The sequence below is a fragment of the Nelumbo nucifera genome, chromosome 8 (assembly GCF_055504915.1).
Source record: "Nelumbo nucifera cultivar China Antique chromosome 8, China Antique-T2T, whole genome shotgun sequence".
NCBI classification, from domain to species: Eukaryota; Viridiplantae; Streptophyta; class Magnoliopsida; order Proteales; family Nelumbonaceae; genus Nelumbo; species Nelumbo nucifera.
Window position 1 is genome coordinate 1,060,799 of NC_142656.1, and position 27,633 is coordinate 1,088,431.

At 37.8% G+C, this 27,633-nt stretch overlaps 2 protein-coding genes across 6 annotated transcripts; one reads left to right on the top strand and one right to left on the bottom strand.

The window, feature by feature from the left end:
• Positions 1–1,352: 1,352 nt before the first annotated feature.
• On the top strand, positions 1,353–23,186 carry LOC104600473 (alpha/beta-Hydrolases superfamily protein). Of its 3 annotated transcripts, XM_010263417.3 has the most exons (12): positions 1,353–2,196; positions 3,101–3,377; positions 3,774–3,959; positions 4,445–4,582; positions 9,776–9,860; positions 9,936–10,246; positions 11,347–13,680; positions 16,235–16,446; positions 16,547–16,702; positions 18,334–18,568; positions 19,101–19,414; positions 22,148–23,186. In XM_010263417.3, exons 1-12 carry the CDS (start codon positions 1,424–1,426, stop codon positions 22,452–22,454), a joined length of 5,328 nt encoding a protein of 1,775 aa, XP_010261719.1. In that variant the 5' UTR covers positions 1,353–1,423; the 3' UTR covers positions 22,455–23,186. The 3 variants fall into 3 exon arrangements, with proteins under 3 accessions (XP_010261719.1, XP_010261718.1, XP_010261722.1); XM_010263416.3 differs by having other exon boundaries at positions 9,776–10,246; XM_010263420.2 differs by having other exon boundaries at positions 3,139–3,377; positions 9,776–10,246.
• Positions 23,187–25,649: 2,463 nt separating this feature from the next.
• LOC104600474 (HSP20-like chaperones superfamily protein) lies at positions 25,650–27,405 on the bottom strand. Of its 3 annotated transcripts, none has more exons than XM_010263423.3 (3): positions 27,203–27,405; positions 26,515–26,769; positions 25,650–26,168 (listed from the first exon to the last, which is right to left on the bottom strand). In XM_010263423.3, exons 2-3 carry the CDS (start codon positions 26,737–26,739, stop codon positions 25,914–25,916), a joined length of 480 nt encoding a protein of 159 aa, XP_010261725.1. In that variant the 5' UTR covers positions 26,740–26,769; positions 27,203–27,405; the 3' UTR covers positions 25,650–25,913. The 3 variants fall into 3 exon arrangements, with proteins under 3 accessions (XP_010261725.1, XP_010261724.1, XP_010261726.1); XM_010263422.3 differs by having other exon boundaries at positions 26,515–26,740; positions 27,203–27,403; XM_010263424.3 differs by lacking the exon at positions 27,203–27,405 and having other exon boundaries at positions 26,515–26,787.
• Between the last annotated feature and the right edge of the window lie 228 nt (positions 27,406–27,633).

Below are 27,633 nucleotides of genomic sequence, written 5' to 3' on the forward strand. Positions count from 1 at the left end.
TAAAAGGCTTTAAGGTTTGATGAGATTCTTAAATCTTAATGGAGAGGATGATAGAAGAGTCCAGGGTCATTGGGGTTCACCAGACGCCAGAAGATGGAAAGTGTGTGGGCGATCTGTATTCGCAATTGCAAGCCAATAAGTGGGCGATGATTCATCCAAAGTCCAAAGTAGAGTTGTTTGTATAAGGGCATTTTAGCAATTTCAACATCTCAATTAGTGAAAATCCAAGAAAAAGGAGGTATTTGTACATTTTTCAAAGCATTTAGGGAGGTTTTTATTGAAGTCAAAACACATGAGAGGTTTATAAGATTTTCAGAAAAATTCAGGGGAGGTTTTTATATTTTACTTAATTGTTTATCCTGTCTATTATAATAATCATGAAGGCTGATATTAATTATCTTGTAAGATATAAAAGAGTAGGAAGTATTGTAAGGCTTGGCTAGTCCAATTTTGACTTTTGGAGCTATTATCACAATTCTACAGCCTAAGAGAACTGAAATGCATAGTTCATCTCCTTTTTTCGGCAACAATCTGACTATTCTTCTCAAATGTGTATGGTGGCGGAAGCCGATAGCGGGCTCGCCCAGGCTTTTTTGCCCAAAACGGCCGAAGTTTTAAGTTTTTTTTCCCCTCTTATTATAGTATTGTATGGTCGCACTCACACAGAAGTTGGCCTACTACGCTTATCATCATCACTCATCACTCATCAAAAAGGAGCTCTGAATTGGATTTTTGATTTTTCCGGTGTCAGCAGCACATGGCACATGGCACATGGCAGTCCAGTGGGTGTTTCAGAAGTAATACTAAATTATCTCATTTTAAAATTCAGGGACCATGGCATAGGCCGAGATTAAAGGGTACTAATTGAGAAATTTCCCAACTTATAATCGGTAAAGCCTGCTGGAGTCTGAACAGCTAATCTATTTCTCGCTCCTCTTCAATCTCAAATTCTCAATCACTCCTCTTCATGCTTGTCGTCGTCGTCTCATCCTTATATCTCAGGCTCAGCTCAGGAAAAGTGGCCAAGTGGGTTTTCGTTCTCCACCGTACAATCCGACGGTTGAGAAGAACAGACATTATTACCTAGATGATTGAGTGATGGGTAGGTCCATATGCCGACGCTCCCAACCGTTCGCTCTGTCTCTGGCCCTCTGCTTAGCCCACGCGCCAATGCTCATGGCCCATGGTCCCACGATCAGACCACCCTCCCCACCTTCAAAGGGATATCCTCCGCCAGGCGCCAACCGTGAACCGCCATCCACCATCTCTCTATTGTTTCTGGAGTTATCGTGCATTGGCTTTGCTCTCCTCTCTCTCTCTCTCTCTCTCTCGCGGTGGTTTAGACAAGAGATTAGACACATATGAGCTCTAAAAACAATTTCGAATTCGAGGGATCTCAATTCATAATCGAAATCATACACATATGAGCTCCAAGTTAAATTATGTTGATCTTAATCTTCGACCCTCATGTTTCTTACCAGTCAACAATCTTACCTATCGTCGTCCAAATTTACAATTCCGTGGGTCTTGCGTTTGGAGGCGTCGAAAACTAAAATCCCCGCCAAAATTCACTCTAAGTAACCGGTTAGGTCCTTCAATATTTTCTGCCTTGGACGATTTATCTCAGGCCCTGCTTTCCCTGTTCCCTTCCGTAAATTCACTGGATTTGATTGCTCCGGCGTTGGGTTTCGCATCGGGACTTGCTCTGTATTTCTTTCATTTGAAGTCCTCTCGGGATTTTGCCGTGTCCCATATTGGAAGCTGGATTTTGTTCACTAGTCCTACGCCGTTTAATCGATTTGTGCTGCTTCGTTGTCCATCTTTATCCTTTCAAGGGAGTGAGCTGCTCCAGGACGTCAATGAGAACCTCGTCAAGGAAGACCGGCATTTCGTCAAGCTCAATAGCGGCAGGATTCAAATCAAAGAACCCGCTGGCGTTTTCGAGGGAAAACTTCTTTACCAGCGAGTTTGTGTACCCACCGATGATGGAGGGGTGATTTCCCTGGACTGGCCTGCGAATTTGGATTTGACCGAGGAACCTGGAATGGATACCACTCTGTTGCTTGTTCCCGGAACAACAGAAGGAAGCATGGATAATAACATACGCATGTTCGTCTATGAATCTCTGAAACACGGATGTTTTCCAATCGTCATGAATCCCAGGGGATGCGCAGGTTCACCACTGACCACTGCTCGGTAAGCTTCACTTAACGATGTATTCTTCCTTTCAAGCTCTGCTGTTGTTCGGTTGCACGGAATTGCTTTGAATAATTTGAAAACTTCCAAGTTTGAGAAGTCTGTTTCTCCTATTATCTCACCATCTCTACTGACTGTTCCGGTAGTATGTTTATTTCACAGTTTACGACCTTTGGGTTATTGATATTAGTTTTAATTAACAGATGCAATATCCTTGTAAGTTTTATTTTATTTGTACACCAAAGTGTTCATTAAGAGAAATTTGTTTATAAGGGAGAGAATTCCAAGTTCAATTATGAATCCAGCATAACCGGCCTCTACTCTAACATGGAACTGTAGCTCGGTTCTCTGTCATCCATTTACTGTTTACTATTTATTTTAATACACATTTTTCCATCTTCACTTGAGGTGCAATTTGCCCTTTTTCTTTGTAACAGTTCTGCTACGCTCCAAATTCCCTCCAGCTTCCCATTTTCCAGATTATTACTCCAAGCAAGGAGCTTATGGTCAACTTACTAGTATACCAAATGATCAAATGACTGACTTTAGTCCTTGAAAACACTCAGTATATCCCAAGAAGGAAACATTTAGAGCCTTGAACTACCTTATCTGTTTTGCACCCTAGCATGTCCAATCAAGGTTTCTATGTTAGACCCCAAGAGCAAGAGATGATCAACATGGAAAGAACCTTGAAGAATTGAAAGTCTGATGAGATTTAAATATTCCAAGTTGGGAAAAAAATTTACTTCTTTTATTCTTTTCATTATAGGATGCATCCCATAGTTTTGCCTTTACACCATGATAAACTGCTTATTTCCCTTGATCAGGAAATAGTTAATCCCAAGTTCCCTATGTTTGCACTATAAAGCTGATTATAGGACTTTTGGTTACTTCATTTATGTAGGTTATTTACAGCTGCTGACAGCGATGATATCTGCACAGCTGTACAGTTCATCAACAGGGCAAGACCGCGGACAACCTTGATGGGTGTTGGTTGGGGATATGGTGCAAACATGCTGACAAAATACCTTGCAGAAGTGGGAGAAAGAACACCTTTTACAGCTGCGACATGCTTTGACAATCCATTTGACTTAGAAGAAGCTACAAGGTCATCTTCTCATCACATTGCTGCAGACCAGAAGCTCACTGATGGCCTGATAGATATTCTGCGTTCTAACAAGGTGAATTCTTTCAAACCACAAATTATCATGTTCAGAGTTTTTTTTGGCTTCTGAAAGAAAGCATTTTTTTTAACTGTAATGAAAAAAGTTTTTAGGAGTCATTGTTTCATGTAATGGTAAAATCTTGGTCTGACAAGTGTGAGAACATGGTTTCAAGTCTGAGAGAAACCACTTTTTGCCAAAAAAAAAGGCCAGAGGTCAGGTCTGTGTCCAGTTCATGCCTCTCAAAACCCTGGATATCTTCAACCAACATTTGGTAATGGTCTATAAGGCAAAAAAAAAAAAAAACCTTCATGCACAGACAGTTTGATTGCATCTTATTATTCTTTTTCTGTTTCATATGGTGATTATCTTCTTATACACATGCTAACTACTACAAAATTACCATGTGTTCAGGAACTCTTTTATGGAAGAGCAAAAGGGTTTAATGTGGAAAAGGCTCTATCAGCAAAATCTCTGCGTGATTTTGAGAGTGCAATCTCTATAGTTTCTTATGGGTTTGAATCCACTGAGGAGTTCTATGCAAAAGCTAGTACAAGACAATTAGTTGGGAATGTTAAGGTTCCCCTTCTCTTTATACAGGCATGTGCTATGTACTCTTCATACTTCATGCATCCTGAAATCTGTTTCATATTATCTATATATTCAATATGGATTGGTTATGGTGTGCTTTCTCTGCATTGCAGTAGCGGTGCAAGACACTTCTTCCTGTGCATCAGTTTTTTAACTTATTTAGGACTAACATCTTCCTCAAGTGCAATTACTTTGATATTTACTTTGTCTTATTTATGTATACAATGTTAATATCTTTAAGGTTTCAAGTTACTAAGTCAAACCTCTCAAGAGGTGAAACTTAGTGGTTTCAAATATTTTGCAGTTGATACCAAGAAGAATTACTTGCAGAACTTTCTTTTTCAGTATGTTACATGCAGAAATTCTATACGTGTATAAGCTTTATCTAGATTCTAGTATATATTACCAAGTATATTAACTCTTCATATTATCTATGAACCAAGATTTCATATTGTAACTTGTATTATTTTCTTACAAATTTCTGTTTTTCTCAGAGTGACAATGGGACAGTGCCGGTGTTCTCTACTCCACGCAATTCCATAGCAGAAAATCCATTTACAAGCTTGCTTCTCTGTTCTTGTTTGCCTTCTAGTATGCTTATAAGATCTTGGTACCATCAACTTGCAATTGAGGTGAAGAACTCTCTTCCTTGAGAATTGAAAATCAGACTAGTATTATTTATAGAAACATTTGGAACTGAAGTGTGTTCTTCATGGGTTTGCTCATATTATTAATTGGCATTGTTTTCTGAAGAAATGTTGTGGTTATTATTGTTTTCATTTGGTCTACTTTTGGTAGTTCTTACTTCAGTTTCATAGATCATGTGATGAAACAGGACTTTCCTAGTCAATCCTCAATGTTAGGATGTAATAGTCATTCTCCTTACCCCATATAGTTGGGATAAGGCTTAGGTGATGATTTTTTTTTTTTTTTTCTTTTGGGGGGGGGGGGGGGGGCTGAAGATACTTGTTTTTGAAGAGGGAATGTAATGCTGGTAATAGGATATGCTTTTTATTTGGTGGAAGTTTGAAGGGGAAATGTTTCAGTATTACAGTAAGAGCTGACTTGTCTTTCACCCAAAAAGTAGAAAGAAGGAACAAGGAACTGGATCTGGTAGTTTTGGACTGGAAGGGATTTTCCTTTGAGCTCACATGGTTTGCAACATGCCAAGGATTGTTTATGTCAGAAGACCTGTAACCAACAGCAGTATTTGCTTTTTGGTTAACAACTTTTCGACTTGAAATAAAAAAAAAAGAAGAAATGAGACAAAATCTTCAAATGGTGACAAAAACTGGCAAAATTAATCGAACCTCTGGGTTTTCTTTTTTTAATTTCTTGAATTCTTTAATTGATTTCTTCAGTTTATTAAATTTTTTCAACAAAATAGAAATGAGATATTAAAATCCTGAGAAAACTTGGTCTTTAAGACATTTATGTAACATATATTTTAACAGAAACACCAAGCATATAATATTATAGGCAAAGAAGGGACCACACCTTATCTAATAACTCTTGGTGTTCTACCAAAGGATGATAAGGTACTTTGAAGGATGTCTCTCAGTAGGCTAAGTATGATTAGTTGTAAAATGTTAATGAAGCATTTGACATAATTATTACTGTGATTTGTACTATTGTATCGTTATTATAAAGAATTAGTTATTCTTAAATTAACCGTTCAACTAAAACTTTTAAAAGAGCTTTATATTCTGAAATCCTAGTTAAAGTTGTTGGGATAAAGGTCTATAATTAATAAATCAAAATATCTTTTACTTAATTTTATGCAAAAAAAATTATTGAGCATTTTCTATGTTTCACAATGGTTTCCCATTGTTTTTTTTTTTTTCAAAACCAGTAAAGTTTCCTAATATTTTGACAAAATTTAGAATATTTGCATGTAACAAATTGATTTTTTCGTTGCTATATTAAATTTATTTTGAAATATCAGAGAAATTTTGAGAGATATTTGGGAATTGGTTCATTTGATTAATTAGAAATTGGTAAGTAGAAGGGTAAAAGAAGAGGGTTTAGGATTGGGGAAGTAGCGCTCAGAAATTCTCTCTCTAGCATATGGTCGAGTTAATGGTCTCTCTGGCAAAAAAAAAAAAAGAAAAAAGAAAAAAGAAAAGAAAAGAAAAGAAAAGAAAATCCAAGTTTTGGAAAGACCTTTGGTGGGGGGATTCTATCCTTGAAGATAAATCCCCTTCTATTTTTAAATTATCTACTTAAAAAAGATTGACTTATTTTTGAATGTGTCAATGCAACTGAAGCTGTGGCTCTAATTCAATCTTGGTTCCTCTAGTTCTAGTTACTTTTCTTGTTCATCTTTCTTTGAGGATCTTTCATTAAACTCTAACCTATCCCCTTATTTTCCTTTAAATGCTCTTTGGTGAGGACCAGTACCACCAAAGATCAGCTTTCAGCTGGGAGGTAGTTCCATAACAAAATCAATACTTGTGAGTTCAGCCAATGAAGAAGATCTTATTGGACATTTTCTCCTAATGTTTTCCTAATGTGCAAAGCAAATTGTTAAAAACACTTCTACACTTACTAATCTTCTGTAAATTTCTGACTGATTTTCAGAAGCATTTGTTTTCATTGTTTAGATGCAGGTAGTGTCTACCTAGTGGTCTACAAAATCTACTTCCTTTTTTCTCTCCTATGAAAAGGAGAGGAAAAATATTGTGGAGATGTACAAGATGTGCAGTGTTATGGTGTATTTGGGAAGAAAGGAATACTAGACTCTTCAATGACAAGACAAAGGGGATTGAGGAAGTGATAGATTACATTATTGTGAAAGTGGCAATTGGGTGGAAACCTTGGATATCGTTTCTTTATTTATAACTGATGAAATCATAAGAAGCTGGAAAATAGTGGCAGATTCCTCTATTCGCAGAACTACTATAAGCACCAAATGGAGTTCACCACCAGCACCATAGCTCAAATTCAATTTTGATAGGTGTAGCATAGGCAATCCAGGACCTTCAGGGGTGGGAGGATAATCAGAAATAATTAGGGTAATGTGCTGGCTTTGTTTTCAGGACAGGTTTTGGAGATTTGACAAGGGTGGAGTTGTATGCAGTGTTGTATGGATTACAAAAGGCAAAAGCACCAAATTGCAGGAAAATAATCACAGAAGAGGATTCAAGGGTTGTGGCAGGAAGGCTACAAACAGAACAAGATGGCTCGTGGATAGACCTGTTCACGGGCCGGGCTTTGGGCTGGGCCCCATTCAAATTTTGGTAAAAGTCAAGCCCGAGCCCGGCCCATGAGCAGGTCTACTCGTGGATGTATAGACATGTTACAGGAAATTAATGCTTTGATGCAGGAATTGTGTTCAAAAGTTAAATGGATTTACAGATCTGTAAATAGCTTAGCTGATAGCCTAGAAAAATAAGGGACAGAAGGGAGCAGATGTTTTGAGGTCAATTACCCTAAGAGGGGAGTTGTAACTGATGGAACTCGGTGGTGGTTAGCTGAGGCTAACTGCCTCTCTTTCTCATTTGTAATTAAGTCAAATTTTCTTACAAACAAATAAAATGTTATCAGTTACTGATCAAATTTGGAATTCTTTATTCCATGATGTCTTTATTTCGCCCTTTGGGGAAATGGGTAAATTTCACTATGTTTTAGGGAAATTGTGAGCCCTGAGTCACCAACATAGGGATGAGGATCAAGTCTTACCTTAGTGACCTAAATAACTTTTTTTTTTTTTTGATAAATGAATGAATATTATTAAGCACCAAAGATAAGGAATACAAGCATCCCAAGGAGAGGCACGAGATGCGACCTCTCCGGAAAAGTTAGATACAGCTTTCCAGACTTGCTTGGCCAAGGAGTTAGCCATAGTATTTGCTGACTTGCTTACCCATTTCACATCAACTCTAATATTACTGGTTAGCCACTTCACCTTTTTGAGGAGGCCTCTATAGCCCCAAATGGCAGTGTCCGGCTTTGATAGCCACCCTACTACCACTTGAGAATCTCCTTCAATTAAAAGATGTTCCACCCAAGTTGGTTGGCAAGCTGGATCCCTTGAACAGCAGCTAGTAACTCAGCTCTAGAGTCTCCCACTCCTACTGGTCTTGAGAACAAGGAAATAATGTTGCTATCCTTATTCCTTAGAACACCCCCTACACTCGAAGGTCTAGAGTTACCTTGGCTGCTCCCATCAAAGTTCAATTTAATGACACCTTCTGGAAGAGGTTCCCACTCTACCACCCTTCTATTCTTCCTAGCGAAGGTATTAGTCACTTCTAGCCAATTCCTCCAAAGATCATCCAATGAGAATTCAACAAACAGCGCTAATGTCTTCAGCCAATGGATTACTCTAGTTAAGATACAGTCCTTCACTTCAGCAAAACTTCTTTCCTTCTCTAGGAAAGTTCTAGCATTCCTTTCCTCCCAAACAGTCCATAATATAGCTGCTCTGATACATTTCCACATGATTTTACCTCTTTTTGTGTGCCACCCAAAAGTAGATGGATTAAACAACATACTTACATCAGACGGCGGGTTCCACCTACATCCAAATAAACTAAAGCTCCAGCTCCATAAAGCTGCAGCAAAGGAGCAAGAAATCAATAGATGGTAACAGTTCTCATTCTGGGCCTTATACAGGAAGCACCAATTAGGGGAGAGGAAAAGATAAGGTCTCTTCTTTTGCAGGTTTCCCAAAATGTTGATTTTCCCATAGAATACTTCCCAGCAAAAAAACAATTTTTTTTTTTGGGGGTGGGGGGAGGGGATAGGTCTTATCCAAACTTCTTTAACTGGGAACACCAGGGGGTTAGGGTTGGCAGGGGTCCAAACTCTTTGATCAGATTTAGTGGGGTCCAAACAAACTGATTCAAGGGCTGATAAAAAAAAACCGACTCAAGTGGCTGAAGAAACTCAGAAACACCAATCAATTCAGCATCCCTTAATCCCCTACAAAAGCCAAAGTTCCAATTTAAAGACAAGGGAAGTACCAGACTAGGGAGAAACTTTGAAATAGGCTCATTTTTGTAAAGGGGGAGGGAATAGAGAGAGGGAAAAAGATCCTTGAGGGGTTGGTCACTCACCCAAACATCCTCCTAGAATTGAATAGAAGTACGAGAGCAAGCTTCATACCTGATAAACCCGAGGAATTCTGATATTTAGTCGAATAGAAGTAGCCTAAATAATTTTGATAGACCAATTTTCCTGCACTAGTCATCATAGAGGAATTCTGATATTTAGTCTTAATAGATCTCCCTTAATTTAAGGGCCCATAATTTAACAACAGATACAGTACTAAGAGTTGCCACTTTGTGCAAAACTACTTAAATAATACCAAAACTAAGTGAAACCAACAAATTCTAGTCCTAAATTTAGGCTACAAGAAAGTGTTCTGATTACAATCTCATTTTTCCCCAAAACTAAAAAAGTTACTGTTAAGACTCTTGTAACTATTCTTACTGTTTAGATTAATTCAATGTATTAAGTACGAAGAACTTGAAAATAACTCAAAGAAAATAAAATTGATCTAAACAAAAACAAAAGGTTATGAAATTGTGACTGAAGGAGAAAAATGGAGTGACTTGATTTTTTTTTTTTTGATGAATGTATGACTTGATTTTTCTCTCCATATCTTCTTTTCCTTTTGCCTAGTTGGGTTTCTGTCTAATAAGGAAGCAAAGATATTTTGGTAGTGATGACTACATCATATTGGATCTTTGTCTATGCTATCATCTAATTCTTATATTTAAATAACGAACATATATACTTTTAATAATATTAATTTACACCTAAAACTACTTGTGCTAGTATGTGCATTTGGTTCTGATGGGTACACATGTTCTATGCAGTGGCTTACGGCAGTGGAGCTTGGACTTCTGAAGGGTCGCCATCCTCTGCTGAAAGATTTGGATGTTACCATCAACCCACCAAAAGGTTTATCTCTGGTTGAAGGTAAAACATTAGATAAAGGTAAAACTGTTAACAATTTTTTGAATCTTACCCAATCAGGTGCTTTAAATGGATATTCTGTTGATCCAATAAGGGATATGCTTGAAGAAAGTGATACTGCAGCTAATTTTCATTTAAGATCGAGAAGATATTTAGAAAAGGAGTTGAACTTTGGTGGTCTAAGATGGCAAGAAGAGAACAACCGTGATGTCTCACAGCAAAATACTTCAGTGGATGTGCAACCAGTCAAAGAGGAGGGGGATAATCCAGTTAATACCGAAAGAGGCCAAGTGCTACAGACTGCACAAATGGTCATGAATATGCTAGATGTGACTATGCCTGGTACACTAGCAGATGAACAGAAGAAGAAGGTTTGCTTAATTATCATGCTCTTGTTTCAATTTTTTGTTCTATTGCTAGACACGATTGTGGTGGATATTTGCTTTTAATGGTATTTTATGTGAATTCAATGATCCTTTTTGGTAATATTCATTATGCTTTATAAATCAGGATTTTAGCATGCAACAAGAGCTGTTAAATTTTGGGCCTCTATATTCATTTTATGTACAACTACTAGAAATGGAATTACATTCTACTACTGATTTAATGTTATTAAATTTGTTTTGTGGCTTTTCAACCCTCATATTCCAAGTGTTGCTTTTACTTATTGTAATCAGGTATAAGGATATATTAATAATTTTTTATAGGACAATGCTTGTTTATTTTCCTCTGTTAGTTGTTACTGTTAAAGCTTGATGCAGTAGTAAAACTTTAGGCTGACAATGCATGGATCGTAGGTTCAAGTCTAAGAGTGGCTGACTGGCCACTTTTTGTGTAAAAAATGCCAAAGGCTAGGTATGTATCCAGTTCACCCCTCCCAAGACCCCCCAGGTAGTCTGGACCGAAATTGGGTGATGGCCCTAACAATATTATAATTTTGGCCTTTTTACTATTAGATTTGGACAAGTAACTATCCTTAATATTGTTCATATGAGAGTAGTTCCATTATGTTAAAATAAACAACATGGAAGTCATCTTATGTTTTCATTTCCATGGCCATGCGTATCTTTGCACAAGTTGGACACATGTTTGTTATTTGAGGTAGTAAACAATAAGTAGGTCTTGACAGTGCATCCATCAAGGTATTGAAGTCTTAGTAGCTTGGATCTAGTTAATTAAAACCATCAAAAAGAAGTTGGTATTTCAAATAGGTAGTTTTCTTTTCTCCACCCTCCCCTAATTATATTTTCTTGTTCTTTTCCTTTTGTGTGTGTAGAGGTGATTTTTCTTCTATATGGGTTTCCTCTAACACATTTACCAAGTTTATGCCCAATGACAATCCATACTGAACACTGGCACGTTTTTCTTAGAACCATTTCTTTTGGAATATCTTTTGTTATTGCTCACACAGGGATTTGATTCTTTACCCTGATTTATTACTCTGTGGGTATTCACTTGTATTCTTATCCAGGTCCTCAGTGCCGTGGAACAAGGAGAAACACTAATGAAAGCTTTGCAAGGAGCTGTACCAGAATATGTTCGTGGAAAGCTTACTGCTGCTGTTTCTGAAATTGTGCAGACCCAAGGAACAAAGAAGATTGGTGAGATTCACAATGTGCCATCCAAGGGAAACTCAAGGGTCCAAGAAACACTTGGAGGACTATCAAATTCTGAAGTTGTGTCTAATGACACTCATCCTTCAAAACAGGCAAAAGGGGTTGATGATCCACCAGGTGATTCTGTTAACAATCAACCTGACATGGAGAAGACTGGTGGGGAACTAGAACCAGAGCTTCAACCTACACAGAACTTACAAAAATCTGTAGATCCAGGTTACTCTCAATCTGGGAGTAATCATGCAGGTGATATCTCCAGTCCAGAAAGGAAAGATGGTAATAAGTTGGAGAATAATCATGTAAAGAGTGACATTTTAAAAAAAAAGGCTGCCCAATTTTCTGACTTTGAGGAAACGGGAGAAAGAGGTGTTAATCTCAACCACCATAACGGGTCCAAGATGGCAGGTGGAACTGAGGAAGGTATCTGTGAACAGGATGGAATGAGTCAAGGCAGTGGAATAGCTCATATGAAAGTGGAAGAAGTGAATGACACTCAGAACAATGAAGATAAAAAAAGGATACTATCATCCATTGGTATTGAAGAATCATTGTCAAATTCCAAACCCTTTCCTGAGTCTCCATCAATGGAAAAGAAAGGGAATGGTAACGAGAAGAATGAAGACAATGATATGCAGCCTGCAACTAATCATAGTAAACGAGGTTCCATAAAATCTGAAGAAACTTCTCCATCACTTCCACCAACTTCTAACACCCCCTCTATCAGTGTTTCTCAAGCATTAGACGCATTGACAGGATTCGATGATTCTACCCAAATGGCTGTGAACAGTGTCTTTGGAGTTTTGGAGAATATGATTACTCAGTTGGAGGAGGATAAACATGACAAGAATGATGAAAATGAAGATAAGAATGAGGATGGAAAACCAGGCTCTACATCTGAAATACATTCTTCCAATGCCAATAAATATAAGTTGGAAGCAGAAGAAGAGTGCAAAATTGAGTTGAGCTCCCAGTCTGATTTATCATGCATTCACCCTGTAAGTAATTTCCATGAGAACTGTGCAGAATCACATCAAGAGGGAAGTAAGGGATGGAATGAAAATAAGCTCACTCAAAACCCTATCTCATCCTTCAATAACACTATTGCTGATTCAAATAGAATTAATCATGTCTACAAAGAGGACAAAAGGGAGAAGCATCATTTTTCTGGACCCAAATATTTGGTTTATAACTCAGATAAGGTTAGACATGTCTGTAATATTCCACTATATGTAACTGTAGATCCATATGGAGACTCAATGTACAATGAATACCTCCGTAAATATCTTCTTTCAAGGATTCCAACTACCAAATCACTAGATTTAGATACAACTACTGATCTATTGCTTGACTACTTTCCAGAAGAAGGTCAATATAAGCTATTGGATCAATCGGAAAACAATAGAAGTTATGCTGATGACGGAACAACTGATGTGGGCCTTGATGGAAACAGTCAGGCTATCCTATCGCCAGATCAAGCCAATGATACAGACACATTTATTGAGCCATCTTATGTAATTTTAGAAACTAAGAAAGAACAGGAACCAGTTGGAGAATATGAGACCATAAATACTTGTAATAAAAAGGATGAACTGATCCCTTCTAAATCCTTGGATCTAGTACAGTTAATTAAGAACATTATACTTGATTCTTTGAAGGTGGAAGTTGGTCGCAGACTTGGTTCACCTGATATGGAAGCAATGGAGTCCAATCTTGCCCAAGATTTGGAGAAAGTTGCAGATACAGTGTCTTTGGCAGTAGAACATAGCAAGGAGGTGAACTTGTGTTTGGAAAACAAAGATACTGCTTCAGGAAAGGTTGGCACTCTTGATGCAGAACATGTTATAAGAGCAATTTCCTATGCTGTTCAAGATGCTAGTTACTTGAGAAAAGTTCTGCCGGTTGGTGTTATTGTAGGTTCTAGCCTAGCTGCTTTGAGAAAATACTTCAATGTGGCTACACTGCATGATAATGATCATAGTGAAGCTGAAAACGTGAGGGAGAAGTTTTATGATAAAATGGTTGATGTAAGAGACAATCATAAATATTTTGACAAAAAAAATCAATATTTTGATATAGACAGCTCAGTAAGCAGTGGCAAGGAGAAAGGTGATGTAGAGAATGATGATAGAGTCATGGTTGGTGCTGTTACAGCAGCTCTGGGTGCATCTGCTTTGCTGGTACACCAGCAGGTAAAGTTATCAAAATCCTTCTCAACCTCTACCATAGCTTTCATATTCTCATTGTTGGTTCTTCTGTTCTCTTATGTGATTTTTTTTTATATGTCAGGAAGAGGCTCATCCATATAATTTCCACAAATTACTGTTAGTAGTAATTAATCAATTGCTATAAATATCATCCCAGATATGATCTTAAAATTCGATTTTCTTTGTATATCTCTATATGCAGATGGTTTAATTGGCACAAGGAAATTGGGAAATAGCCTTCTTTGCACATGAGCTGTGATGCTATTACAAAATCAGTTTATTCTGTTGATATATTTTTTTTCTTCCTTTTTATCAGAAATAGAACAACACAACTTTCACTGAAATCAGAGAAAAAGTAGAAAAGAATATAAGGGACTAAGGGAAGCCAGCAGCTTCCAACAAGCAATTAATCCTATAGTGTAGATAAAAATAAAATACACCCTACCCCCACTTGCCAGGACACCAGTACAAGGAATCCCTCTTAACCCCTTTCCCTGGCCACTGTATCTGCATGTCAGTTGGAAAGTCTCTGTGATGTTTACCTGAATGTAGATATCAAACTAGAGCTAGATATTGTGCGTCCCTGATGGAACATACATACATTCAAGGACAAGATATCCCCTCCCTGATCCATCCAATAACCACTTGAATGTCCATTGTCCCCTTCAATTTCTAACCTTGTGTATAGCCTAATAAAATGAACAATCTTAGCCCTTGGAGTAAGGACAATAGTTTATCCCTCACTGAAGGCCCAATCCCAATTGGACCCAACACCCAAGTAGAGTAGCAAGGTTCCACTTTGATGGTCTATAAATATCCTTCTTACACCTGAAGACCCCCAGTTTCCCAATCTACAACCATCAAACTTGAGTTTAATGAAGTTCAGTTGTGGAGGAGACCAAGATGGTAGGACTAATCCTCACTGTGTGGCCTTAAGTGTCTAAAACTCCAATTATCCAACAATTCCATTTCTTCCTGTCAAATTTCAGGTTTCTGTTTGTTGAGATACAGGTTTTGAATTTGACCAACATTTTTTTTTTGATAAAAGGTAGAGTAAAATTTTAGTTATTGAAAAAAAAATGATACAACAATACAGACAGGAGCTCCCAACTGAGGGGCCCCAGACACCACTCAAATTACATCCCAGCTACTAGGGAAGAACTGAGAGCCACTCAAACAACTTCATGAAAGAAACAGGTCAACTTGATACAGGGACCACAGAGGAGTGGTCATAGAAATATGCTTAGAGACTGAAGCCCATAAGACAATTCTGCCCACAGTTATGTTAATGAGTTCCTCCACAAATTTGCTCTTGACTCTAAAGGTTCTGCTATTCCTTTCAGACCAGACTATCCAAAGAATAGCCGCTGGTACCAGAGCACAAATGGTTTTTATCCTAGAGCTTCAGCTTGGGACCTGCCAGGCCTACAAGACTCCAATACTGAGCCCATTGACCAACTTAGGTTAGCTTATTTGAAGAAATGAGTCCAGTGCAGGAATTGATGACTGATTGACTCCAGCTCTCAACCACACATACCACAAGACTAGTCCTGGATCCACATCCCTCTTCTAGTTAAACTGTCCCTTGTAAGGCCTTTTCATAGAGCAGCAGACCAAAGAAAGAAGGTAATTTTGGACGACACTAACGAGTTCCAGATCAGCTTGCTGGGAAAAGTGACAATGGGCTGAGTTCTTCAGTCTGTTGCATGAACACACAATGAAACAGCCAGACTTTTCACCTTTCTGCTTTAACCAAATTTATATTCTGGAATTCCAATAATTGCATCAGTCCAATAGCACTCTCTACTTCCCAATCCTGTAAATTCCTTCAAAGTATTGGGGACCAAACTACTCGGGCCTCTTGTTCAGAGTAGTAATCTGACACTAAGCCTCCTTGTTTTTGGCAAACGGGTATAACTGTGGAAATGACTCTAGAGGGTGATCCCCACACTATCTGCCTTTCCAGAATCTGATTCTGTCACCTCTTCCCACCCTAATGGTTACCTCTTGCTAGAAATATGGACACACTTCCAAAATGCTTTTCCAAGCAGAGCATCCTTGGGATGGTAAGCAGTCACCCAAAACCCAGTTACCTCTGTCAACACCAAATTTACTTGCAATAAGCTTCCTCCACCAACCTTTACTTCTGTCCCATAATGCCATAACTGTTTGCTCAAAAAAGCCAAGGTGAAATCCTTGATTCTTCTAATTCCTAAATCCCCTTCACTTTGAGGCAGGCTCATCCTAATTTAAAACATATAATTTTTTCTTCTTGCCACCCATGCCAGAGGAATTCCCTTTTTAATTTTCTTTTTTATTTGGATTTCTGGACATTTGCTCTTAAAGCTTTCATGTGCTTAGTTTTAGTTGATATTATGTTTACAAGAAGTGTTCTTATGACGCTTACTGCAATAAATCTGGTAGTATCATTTTAAGCATTGTTTTATGTTTTTCAATGCCATTCTTTTATTGTTTTGGCTCTTTTATGTTATTATGTCAGATTTACTGCAGTAACTCTGATTGTAACCACTAATTGCAGATAAAAGAACCATATAAAAGTGGCAATATTTCTGAAGTTTCTTCCAGGTTTCCAAATGAAAAAGAGAACCATGAGGCAGAATGTGGTAAGTTTGAGGAAACAGTACCAGAAAAGAGCCAAAGCAATATAGTGAGTAGCCTAGCTGAGAAAGCCATGTCAGTTGCTGCTCCTGTGGTACCTACCAAAAGTGATGGTGAAGTGGATCAGGAAAGGTCAGCATCATGGCACTAGCACTTTTTTCTTTGAATTGTCTGTAATAATAATCTTTCTTCAAAATTTTAGATCACCTTCCAATTTTCTACATGTGAACAGGCTGGTCGCAATGCTGGCAGACTTGGGACAGAAGGGTGGAATCTTGAAGCTGCTTGGTAAAATTGCTTTGCTTTGGGGTGGCATACGTGGTGCTATGAGTTTGACTGACAGACTTATTTCATTCTTGCATATTGCTGACCGCCCTTTGTTTCAGAGGTAACAAAATTATAGCATGCTTATTTCTGTTTTTCCTTTTTTCTCTTGCTTTTAGTTTGATGAGAGAAACATTACTATTCCAATGAAAACACAAGAATACAACCACCAAATGTACCCAAGATGGAATCTCTCATAATAAGAAGCAGGCCATTCTATTGTTCCCTTGTCTTGTTCTTTCATGGATGAAAATAGAAAATACAGAGCTTGGATCTGATGAAAGCAAAAAGTGTGAACACACTGAGAGCACAGCATCCAGCCGCATATCGGGAGCATTCCCATACTTGTATATTAAGTTCATGGAGAGATGTCCCCATTGGATGCTATGCTCTCAGCATGTTCACATTTTTCTTTCACCAGATCTGTCTTTAAAATACAACCATCAAGCATACCCAAGATGGAAGCTCTCATAATAAGAGGCATGCCATTCTATTGTTCCCTTATCTAATTCTTTCACTCCATATTAAGCCGTAGTTGGTTTTTGGTATTTTTTTAATCTGATTTTCCTGGAGGCTCTAAAATATCCTCTGGTAATTATGTAGAAGAAGCCTTCATATGGGTATAGGGCCTATAGGCCCTCACTCTCTGATAAAAGATGGTGCACAATGTGCATCTGTTTCTATTCTAACTTACCCAACGAAGTTCCTACCATTTTGATTATCTAGTCTGATTATGTAAAAACCAGTCCCATCCCCATGCTCATTTTCCATCGAATTTATTTGATTTTTTAGTTCTGTATGGTAATAACGGAAGCATTGCGTACTTGTGAGAAACAGACAATGTAAACAGTGTAATGGATTCACAAAACAGATAAAATCATGGAAGAATCAGATTTGCTAACATGAAAGTTTAAAAATCAAAAGAACATATTGGATCTTCAAGAGTTTGGATTTGTAACTGTATCACATCTTAGAAGAGTTCGGACTTAAGTGGAAATTTAATAATCTTCGATTTTGTTTTGTTTTATGGGTATTTTCCATTACTTTTTTTAGTTATCTTTGTCCATTTTTTGATAGGCTAAGTAGAGGTTACTTACATTTAAAAAAAATGCAAGTTTTAGTTTCTATAGGATTCATTTGATTTTTTTCTTTGGATTTGTTTTTGATAGTGAGTTAATGGCATAGGATGGTACTAATATAGTGTATGTGGTGGGTAAAGAAACAAACCAGGTCTTATATAGAGGGAAATAGGAGAATATAAGGATTTCAGATTTGAAATATAGAACTATTAAGAAATGTTTAGAATCAAATGGTTTACAGATAAATAGGACTAAGAAAACATGTACTTCAATTTTAGCAATAATCAGGGTGGAAAAGCAGATATAGGATAAAATCAATTGCTGAGAGATGCCTTTTTTTGATCAATAATTGCTGAGAGATGCCTTAAGCAGTTATTTCTGCTGCCTTGGTTTGATAACCTTACAGTGAGGGAGAAATTGAAGAGAATGTTGCTTACATATTCAGAGCATGAAGTAGAGAGTAGAGAGGTGCTTCTGGAATCTTGTCCCTTTGACAAACCAATAAAAATGAAAGATATTTTGTAGGAAATAGACAAGTTCCTTATTCTGAACCCTGATACCTGCTTGTGTTTTAATATCCCCCCCCCCCTAACAAATTTCCTACTTTGGTTTGCAGAATTCTTGGGTTTATCTGCATGGTGCTTGTTCTATGGTCACCAGTAGTTATTCCTCTCTTTCCAACACTAGTGCAAAGCTGGGCAGCACAAAATTCTACTGGAATTGCTAAATATGCTTGCATCTTAGGCCTTTACACTGCTGTTATGATCCTTATTACGTTATGGGGTAAAAGAATTCGAGGATATGAAAATCCACTCAAGCAATATGGGCTGGATTTGACATCATCACAAAAGGTATGTACTTGGCCATAGGCATATACAAAAACAAAAATCAACTGAAAATCCTTGAATTAGGAAGTGAAGACTTTGTGTTCTGTATTATTAGTTTTTGTCCTGAAGGGCATTATAACCAACTGTCAATTGATTATAAGGTTGAATGTTGATAGTGTTCTATCAATTTTTTTTTTTTTTAAATAGTTATGTTCTATCAAATTTTGCAAATAAAAAATTACTTATTTCCATCTCCCCACCCCTAGAAAAATAAAGTGTGAGCTTAACCAGAGGTACCTAATGCATAACTAAGCACATGAATAATAACTCATGTAGGTATTTTGCATTTTGTTTATTGTTTCTTCAACAGCATCACCTGAAAGAAAGAATAAATAAGAAACCAAATGAGAACCAAATGAAATAGGAAAATAAGATAGATCAATGACACTGTTGGAGTTACTCTGTCTTTGCTTTTTATCAAACTCACTGTTTCTTATTCAGTTTATGTTTAACTTGAATTCATGAACTAATCACTGATGCTAGATCTTGTGTGCAGCTCAATGATTTTTTAATGGGTCTGATAGGAGGAGCAATTCTAATCTCATTGATGCACTATATAAACACATTACTTGGTTGTGCATGCTTGTCTTGGCCATTAGGACTGACTCCAGCATCACCAGATGCCATGTCATGGATCAAAGTGTATGCAAGGATGATAATACAAGCTTGTCGAGGAATTGTTACAGCAATTGGTATTGCCATAACAGAAGAACTGCTTTTCAGGTCGTGGTTGCCCGAAGAGATAACAGTGGATCTTGGTTATCACAGGGCAATTATTATTTCAGGATTTGCATTTTCTATACTTCAGAGGTATGCTCTTATATGACATTCCATTTTTTGTGAAAGATTTGTCTCTATATTTTATGTAGCTAGAAAAATTTATTAAACAGGGGTCATCTTGGGTAATACCAGATAATTATCATTTCAGGATTTGATTTTCTATACTTGGGAGTTATGTTCTTGTATCTTCGGTGCTTTTGGATTGAATGTAGTAGGTAATTAAAAACCTAATTAATGGGGGTCATTTGATAATACATTATTTTTATCATCATCATCTAAGCCTTCTCCCAACTATATGGGATTGGCTACACAAAACCTTTTCTGCCACTCTGTCCTGTTTAATGCCATATCCATTGTTAAATTATGAACCCTTAAATTATTTCTTCCTACTTCAACCCATATCCATTTTTGTCTGTCTCTGCTCTTCTTGCCCCCTCAACTTGTAAAAGATCACTTCACAAGTGCTGTAGATGATTCCTCTGCACATGACCTAACCATCTTAGTCTGCTTTCCCTCATTTTTTCACCTATTGGAGCTACTCCTAGGTTCCTTCAAATGAGTTCACTTCTGACCCCCGTCTTTTCTAGTTCATTTGATAATTATATTTCAATAAAACAGAAAATATTTACAATAAAGTGCAGTGGGGAATGAATGAGAAAAATAAGATATTTCTTTTGCTGTTCAATGCATGTTTAAAGATGATACTTGGTTCTTTGCACCTTTGACGTTTCCATTAATGATTTAACATGGTTGTGGACTACATAAACAAAAGAACTTTCTTACAAGCCCAAGTTCCACTCCACCTTTTCTCTATCATTTTCCTTGCATGTTCTTTAATATTCCTGAGTTCGTAATCTTTCCATCCATCCTCCCCTCACAGGTGGTATTTTGGTTGAATTATCTTTTAGGGGTTGCAGTTTATAGGCCCATGGGTCTAGACTAGAGTTAGGGCTATGAAGGGCCTTATTTTTTATACCATGTCCAGCCTGGCCTGATCTTCAGCTAATAGTGGGCTAGGATGGGGATGGGTAATTAGGCTTGTCCCCGACATAGTATCCATGTACCATACTATACATGGAAAACTGCTTTCTAATTGTGTCATTAGGAAAGCTTCCTAGACAATCCCATCCCTTTCTACTGCATTGTGGAATCCAATGGCTGATCTGAATTGCCATTGAAGATATCCCCCCCCAAGCTATAATGTTCATTGCAAGAGTAATCCTGCAATTACCAGCAACAGAAACATAAATTTTATTAAAAGAGGTAAATTTACATCTCTTGAGTAGCCTCAGCCACCCCAGTAAAACTTAAGTCAACAACAGAACATTTTCTTAGAATCACAATTGAGCCCAGAAATAATGCCCTCTATTAACCCCTTGCTAAACTAATTGATCTGCTAAGCAGTTTGCTGATCTAGGAACCCACTGTATAACCACTTGCATCTTTACCATTATACCTTCGATCAAATTTTCTTGACTTCTATTTTTCTCAAAAAATCCCAGGTTTCTTTCTTTCCAAATTGTTCAAATCACTGCAGCTCTTGTGTAGCTCCAAAGTAATCTTCCCCTTTTTTTCGTCCAATTGAAAGTAGGGGGATTAAACAATCTGTCCAAACTAATTGGAGTGTTCCACCTGCAACCAAATAAAGAAAAAACCAATCCCAAGCATAGCAAGCAAAAGAACAAGAAATGAAAAGGTGATGGGCAATTTCACCATTTGATTCACACAGAACACACCAATTTGGGGATAGGCACCAGCCATGTCTCCTCCTTTGTAATAAGTCGCTTGTGTTGATTGCACCATGGAAGACTTCCCAACAAAAACACTCACCCTGGGGGGATTGGATGACACCAAGCTTCTTTAACTGGGAACTCAAAGGAGGATGAGAAGAAACCAACACTCCAAAAATTATCAAAAAAAAAAAAAAAAAAACCAACACTGTAAAAAAGGAAGCACAAGTGAAAACCCCTGACGGATGACCAGTCCACAATTTGCTATCCACTTTACTGTTATCAAGAGAAACCCCATCCAGCAATTGTAACAACTGTGACACAAGACCTACCTCTGAATCCCACACATTCCTGGAGTGCACCCTGCATTTTGAGGAATATGATGTGTAGTTGCTGAATTATGAATTGTCCAAGCAAAGGCTTATTTTGGCAATTTACTGAGGTAAAATTTAAATTGCCCTATGATTAGATAGAAGAGAAAGAAGCCTGTAGGATGAAAACAAATTGCCACATGGAAGATTTCTGGATTCTTTGACCCCACTGAACCACACTGGTGGCAAACCTGTTTCCTTCACATAGCAAGCAACGCTGGGGTGCATCACCCTAGTATCAGCGCCAGCTCACCATTTTCTGTCCGGTGCTGAAATGAGGGAGATGCACCTTGCTGTTGTTTATAAGAATTATACAAAAATTCATGAATATTATTTATAAAACGTACTGAAAGTAGGCAATATTTACAGCCTAGTTAGTGGGCTCGTATGCCAGTGGCCTATCTGGGGGGTTGGCAGATCTATGGATGGGCCTAGGTCGCCTGGCCTGTTCAGCTCAATATCTTTTTTCATTCTTTTTGTTAGCCTAAACTAAAATAGCCCGAGCCTGATCCAGCCAGGCAGCCACACAAATTCTTTATCTTTTTTCTTTCCCATTCTTCTTGCGTTCTCTCTCTGTCTTTGCCTTTGAATTTTAATATCGATTATTATGTTCCAATCATAATTAATCTAAAGTTTTTTTTTTCCTCTTGACGGAATTGTAGGTCTCCCCGCGCCATACCAGGGCTATGGCTGTTATCTTTGGCTCTGTCTGGGATTCGGCAAAGAAATGATGGTAGTCTCTCCATTCCAATTGGGATCCGTGCAGGAATGTTGGCTTCAAATTTCATTTTACAGACAGGTGGCTTTTTAGCATACAATTCAAATTCTCCCCTCTGGTTAACAGGGTCCTATCCTTACCAACCATTCAGTGGAGCTGTTGGTCTAGTGCTATCCTTGTTATTAGCTTTAACTTTCTATCCACGGCAACCTCTTCGGGAGAAAAAAATTTCGGGGGCCATCCAAGAATAGATTCAGAAAACATTCATCTGAATTCTGCACGTTCTCTGAGTATGACATAGTGGATGAGAGCATACCAGGGACGATTTTCTGACTGTACACTAGTGTACACCTTTGTAGCTCTGCGGGTTCAAGCTTATGGGTTGATACTTCCTTCGGCCAAGCCTGTGATCGTGCACAGTTTCGAGAAGAAATTGAGGCAATCCTCCAAGGAAAGCTTTGTACAAATTGCCCCCATTACATGTAAAAACTTTGGCTGTGGTCTGTTTCCCAGCTTACTGCACACCATACCTAACTCAGGTCCTCGCTTATTGAAAATATTCTTTTTGTCCATACTCATGATAACGTGTAAATGTGTAATGCGCAGAAGGGTTCCCAAATAGCCAGAGTTCACCCTACATAAGAGTGCATCTTCGTAAGTTCCGTACAACTTGCAACGAACAAGAAAATGGATGGGATGCATGTCTGTTCAACTTTCTCTTCGTAGATTCCTACAGTCAGCAGTTATGTCTCACACATTTTTATGTGGAGTGGTCAGTAGCAGTGTCCACCAACAGGAAAGAAATGAAAGTAATACAAATACAATTGCAAAATATGCAGTGTAAATATACAAGGTTTTTCACTCTATAATCTATATATTTATTTTTGCATTCTGCATTTTGTATTATTTTGCATGTATATGCACTGTATATGCTTTGTATTTATACTCTTTAACTCTTAAGAGAATTACTCTCCAAGATGAAATCAGATGGGCCAATCTCCAGAGCAAATACAAGTGCATCCTAGTTCCCAGATAGCAAAAGCTTCAACCTCCAAGGGTGAGCTAACGTGGAAGGAAGCACGATTAAAAACAAAATGGTCTGAGTCATTTTTATCATGGTTTTCAAAATTGGACCGGACCGGACGGTTGGACCAGAAAAATTGGGAACCGGTGACCGGTTCCATTTTTCCCAAAAACCGTTGATTTTGATCAGCGAACTGCTGAACCAGGTGGTTAATTGTTCGAATCATTCAAACAGTTTTGACCGTTTTTTATTTTTTAAATTATTTTATTTTATTGTCAGAATGAGCTGAACGTTCGGTTCAAACAATTGAATCGTTTGACCCGGTAACCGGACCTTTGACCGATTCGGTCTCCAGGTCAGTTTTAAAAATCATGATTTTTAGTGACAATACCTGCAGAGGCTGCAACAGCCTTCGAAGAGCTCTAGTCACAGAACATTGATCTTCAAGACAAGACGTTAGTTGGGGGCTTGACCCAAGTAACAGTGTATCTGTATCCACAACCCAACGACGAGCTAGTCACAGAACTAATGATGCTTAAATGGTTGGCTCTCAAAAATGGGTTTGTTGGAAGTGCAAGTGATTTATATATTATAATATATCCCACATTAAAAAGAAATAAGAAGTGCAAGTGATTTATATATTATAATATAAACTTTTACGTTAAAGATGATATATATTTCTTTCTGTCTAATTTTACTTCTACATACTTGTATGAACTCTCCAGTTTTAGCAACTCCCCTCAATATACAATAAATGGGTATTCATTAGTGTATTATAATGTCAACGAAACTAGTGGGGGAAAAGTGTTGCACTTTTCCCAAACTGAGCCTTGTTTTCTTATATAGTCAGTTCTGTTCCAGTTCTTGCTTCCTTGATGCTTAAACATCATCATTGGTTTTGTTTATACTTTATTAGGGTATTGGTAACGATATTTTTAAAACAAGACTTGGCATTGAAACTTAAAGGGGCCAATTCAAGCTTGTCCCAGTTTAACTAAGCGGTTGAACCTCGAAAGCGCCTGAATCGTCCGGTTCACTGAACCAGATTGGTTCCTGATTTTCTGGTCCAGTTCAGTTCAAACGATTAACCTGGTTTTAGAGTATCAGCCATTAAAAACCATACCAAATGTAAGCATATTCGTGTCTTTCTTCAGCTGCACGGATGTTCAGTGAAATACCAGATATGAAAGTCAAAGCTGTGATTAGGATCTTCATTGTACTTGTTTACAGCAATAGAATTTTGTAGATTCTCCTGATGGACAGGATGAACGTTCACAATCAAATCGATATTATCACCTCAGAATTTTGGTTCCCCTCAGAAGTTAGAATTGTGTGATCACAATTGCAAAATTCTAAACTTTAAAAATGTAATAATTCAGTATTTGAACTTTCAAAATGTGACAATTTGGTATCTGCCGTTAATCAGTTCATTAATCAGCCATTAAGTGGCATTTAAAAATTAAAAAATGTTCATCTAATTCTCTTTATCAACCATCCAAACATCAACAAAAAACTGAATAATTCCAAATCCTAATATCTTCTATTCAAAAAAGTTGTAGCTGTTTAGAAGAATCTAAAATTTGAGACTGTTTATTTTATTATCAATGTTTAAATGGTTAGATGGCATTGTTAGGACATTTTTGATTTTTTAAATGTCACTTAATATCTAATTAACAGACTGATTAACGGCAAATACTTAGATTGTTATATTTTAAAAGTTCAGATATTAAATTGTCAAATTTTAAAAGCTTCGATACTGAATTATTACATTTTAAAATTCAGAAACCAAATTGTCACACGAGAAATGATATGTTTATGTCAGGACAAGGACAGAATTCAGGGTAGATCTCTGTAGTTTATCGAAGAACCTACGCAGGTTATTGACCTTATCAGAGCGACGAGGCTAAGGTGCAATGCTAGTTTCCAAACAAGCTTAAAACTCGTAGGCGTTTGAACAGGTTGGAGACATGGAGTGAAATATTGATTGAACCTGATAGCGAGATGCCTATTCGTCTACACAGCCTCTGATATCTCGTGCTGAAATAAATTGTTTCAAAAATCAAAATTGTTATTTGTATATCAATCGGCTTGATAGAACACAGTAACTAGCTCACTAAGAATTGTTGTCAAACTATATAGTGTAATTTATGTCAGGTAAACGATATCTGGGCTTCTTGCCCCCACTGGTATTCTTTGATCACCGCTATTCATACTTACCCAAAGAAGATCCGATAGAATTTGGATCACTGCCCCAAACGGGCAAACAGAGCACCAACTTGAGAATATTTTTTTTACTCTCCTCTAGTTATAATTTAGATTTTTACTGGATTTACGTGATTCATATAGCCTTATAGAGTTGTAGCGGCAAGGCCAATGAATTGAGGATTAGGAAAAAAAAAAAAAAAAAAGAATTCATCAAGGATTAAGGATAATTTGCCTGCATTACATTGATAACAGGAATATAACTACAGACTCTAGACCTAGTACAAGGAGGGACGAAGCCAATCGACTATGTAATTTTAGGTATATACAGGAGGGTCGCCCATCGTGACGAAAATGGCTGTGCAAAAAAGGATTCTCTAATCACCACTACTAGTGTACTACTGTTGAAAGCAAAGAGAGACAGTGAGTCAGTAGACTACACTTAAAATCTCAAGTGCTACAAATACAATTGGTTTCTCAAGAGTCAAGATATGGTGACTTCAATGGTCTTGGACTTTGGGGGTGGGGGGAGCTTCTCCACCGTCACCGTCAAAACCCCATTATCGCACTTGGCTGAAATGGTGGAAACATTGGAACCGTCAGGTAGCCGGAATTTTCTCGTGAACTTGGGGGATGCTCTCCTTTCCAGCCGGATATACTTGCATCCCTCCTCCTCCTCCTCACGTTTCCTCTTTCCATTACTTCGTATCACAAGAATGCCCTCATCTTCAACCGTCACCTGCAAACCATTTTTTCTACTTTATTTATCAGACAATACACAAAGGCAGCAACGGCAATAACCTCTCGGCAAAATCAAGACGCCGACCAACTAACAAATTCTTCCTAAAAAAAAAAAAACGCATTACATTTGTGCTTTTCTGATCTCTGATTTCTATTTGGCTCTGCCCAACAACCGCAGAGCCAGTGCTTTTCTGATTTCGATCGACAGGTTGTAATCAGCACACCACAGACTGCTGTTATGGTTGGATGAAAATTGAAACTCAACCATTTCATTTCACAAGAGTATTCCTCTTTCAAGTTTCAAATTTTAGATACCGAAGCTACGGGATAGAAGAAATATTTACCTGAATATCAGACTTCGACAAACCAGGCACGTCCATGTAGAATATGTACTCCCTGGGAGTGTCAAGGACATCAACGGGAACCGCAGCCATTCCTTTAGATTCTTGGTTGTCATGGGACCGTAAAGGGAATACCAACTTCTCAATACTTTCAGGGAAGTTAAGCAGCTGATTTACCGCAGAAGCCAAATTTCCGTTGAGGTAACTCGAATCTGCCACTGGACTCATCCTGGATTTTCAGAAAGAAAGTAAGGCAACCTGAGGATCAAAAATCGACTGAAGCCCGTTTAGCTGAAGACTGAAGTGAAAGACACAAGTCACTCGGTACAGGGGGTTAGGGTGAAATTGCAATCTCAAAGCTGGTTCAAAATCGATTAAAATCCATAGAAACAGGAAGGCCTAAACAAAACATCGAACCTTCCGCAGAGGAATCCGGATTTCGTCCTAACAAAATTCCCCAGATAACATGACAAAAACGATTCCCTATAAACCCCAAATGTTGTCAAATTCGAATGCCTCGTGTAAAAGAAACCACTGCTAGCCAAAAAAAAAAAAAAAGTGTACAAGAAAACCACTATAAATCACAGAAAAAGTAAACGCTACAAATTTACAATAACAGAATGCCGGTAAAGAAATACAAATTTGCCAAGTTGGAAAAAACGTTACAAAACCGAGGCATATAAACCCTCACCTCTGAAAATGTAGGTTCGTTCTCAGATCAGACGACTATTTGCTGGAAAACAGAATTGTTGATGGTGCTAATTGCGAAACGATGCTTAGATGATCTGAAAGGGGATAGTGAGGAACTGATTAAAAGGATACACAGGAAAGTTCGAGAGAGAGAGACGATCAGAAGAGAGAACGATCCAGAAGAATCCCGCCTCTCGTTGCTGTCGCACTTACACGTATGCATGCATCATAACTTTAAGTTCATACTTCATACGGTTTGGGCCATTCTATTGGGCTTATCCAATTATAAAGCCCAAATGACATACTTTCCCGCATGGTTTTCGAACCGCCGTTAATTCGGACGGTCGGAACGTTCGGTCCGAAAATCATTTAGACAATCGATTCTGTATTACTCCAAATCTGATACTTCGGTTTTTTTTATCAAGTGGTCGA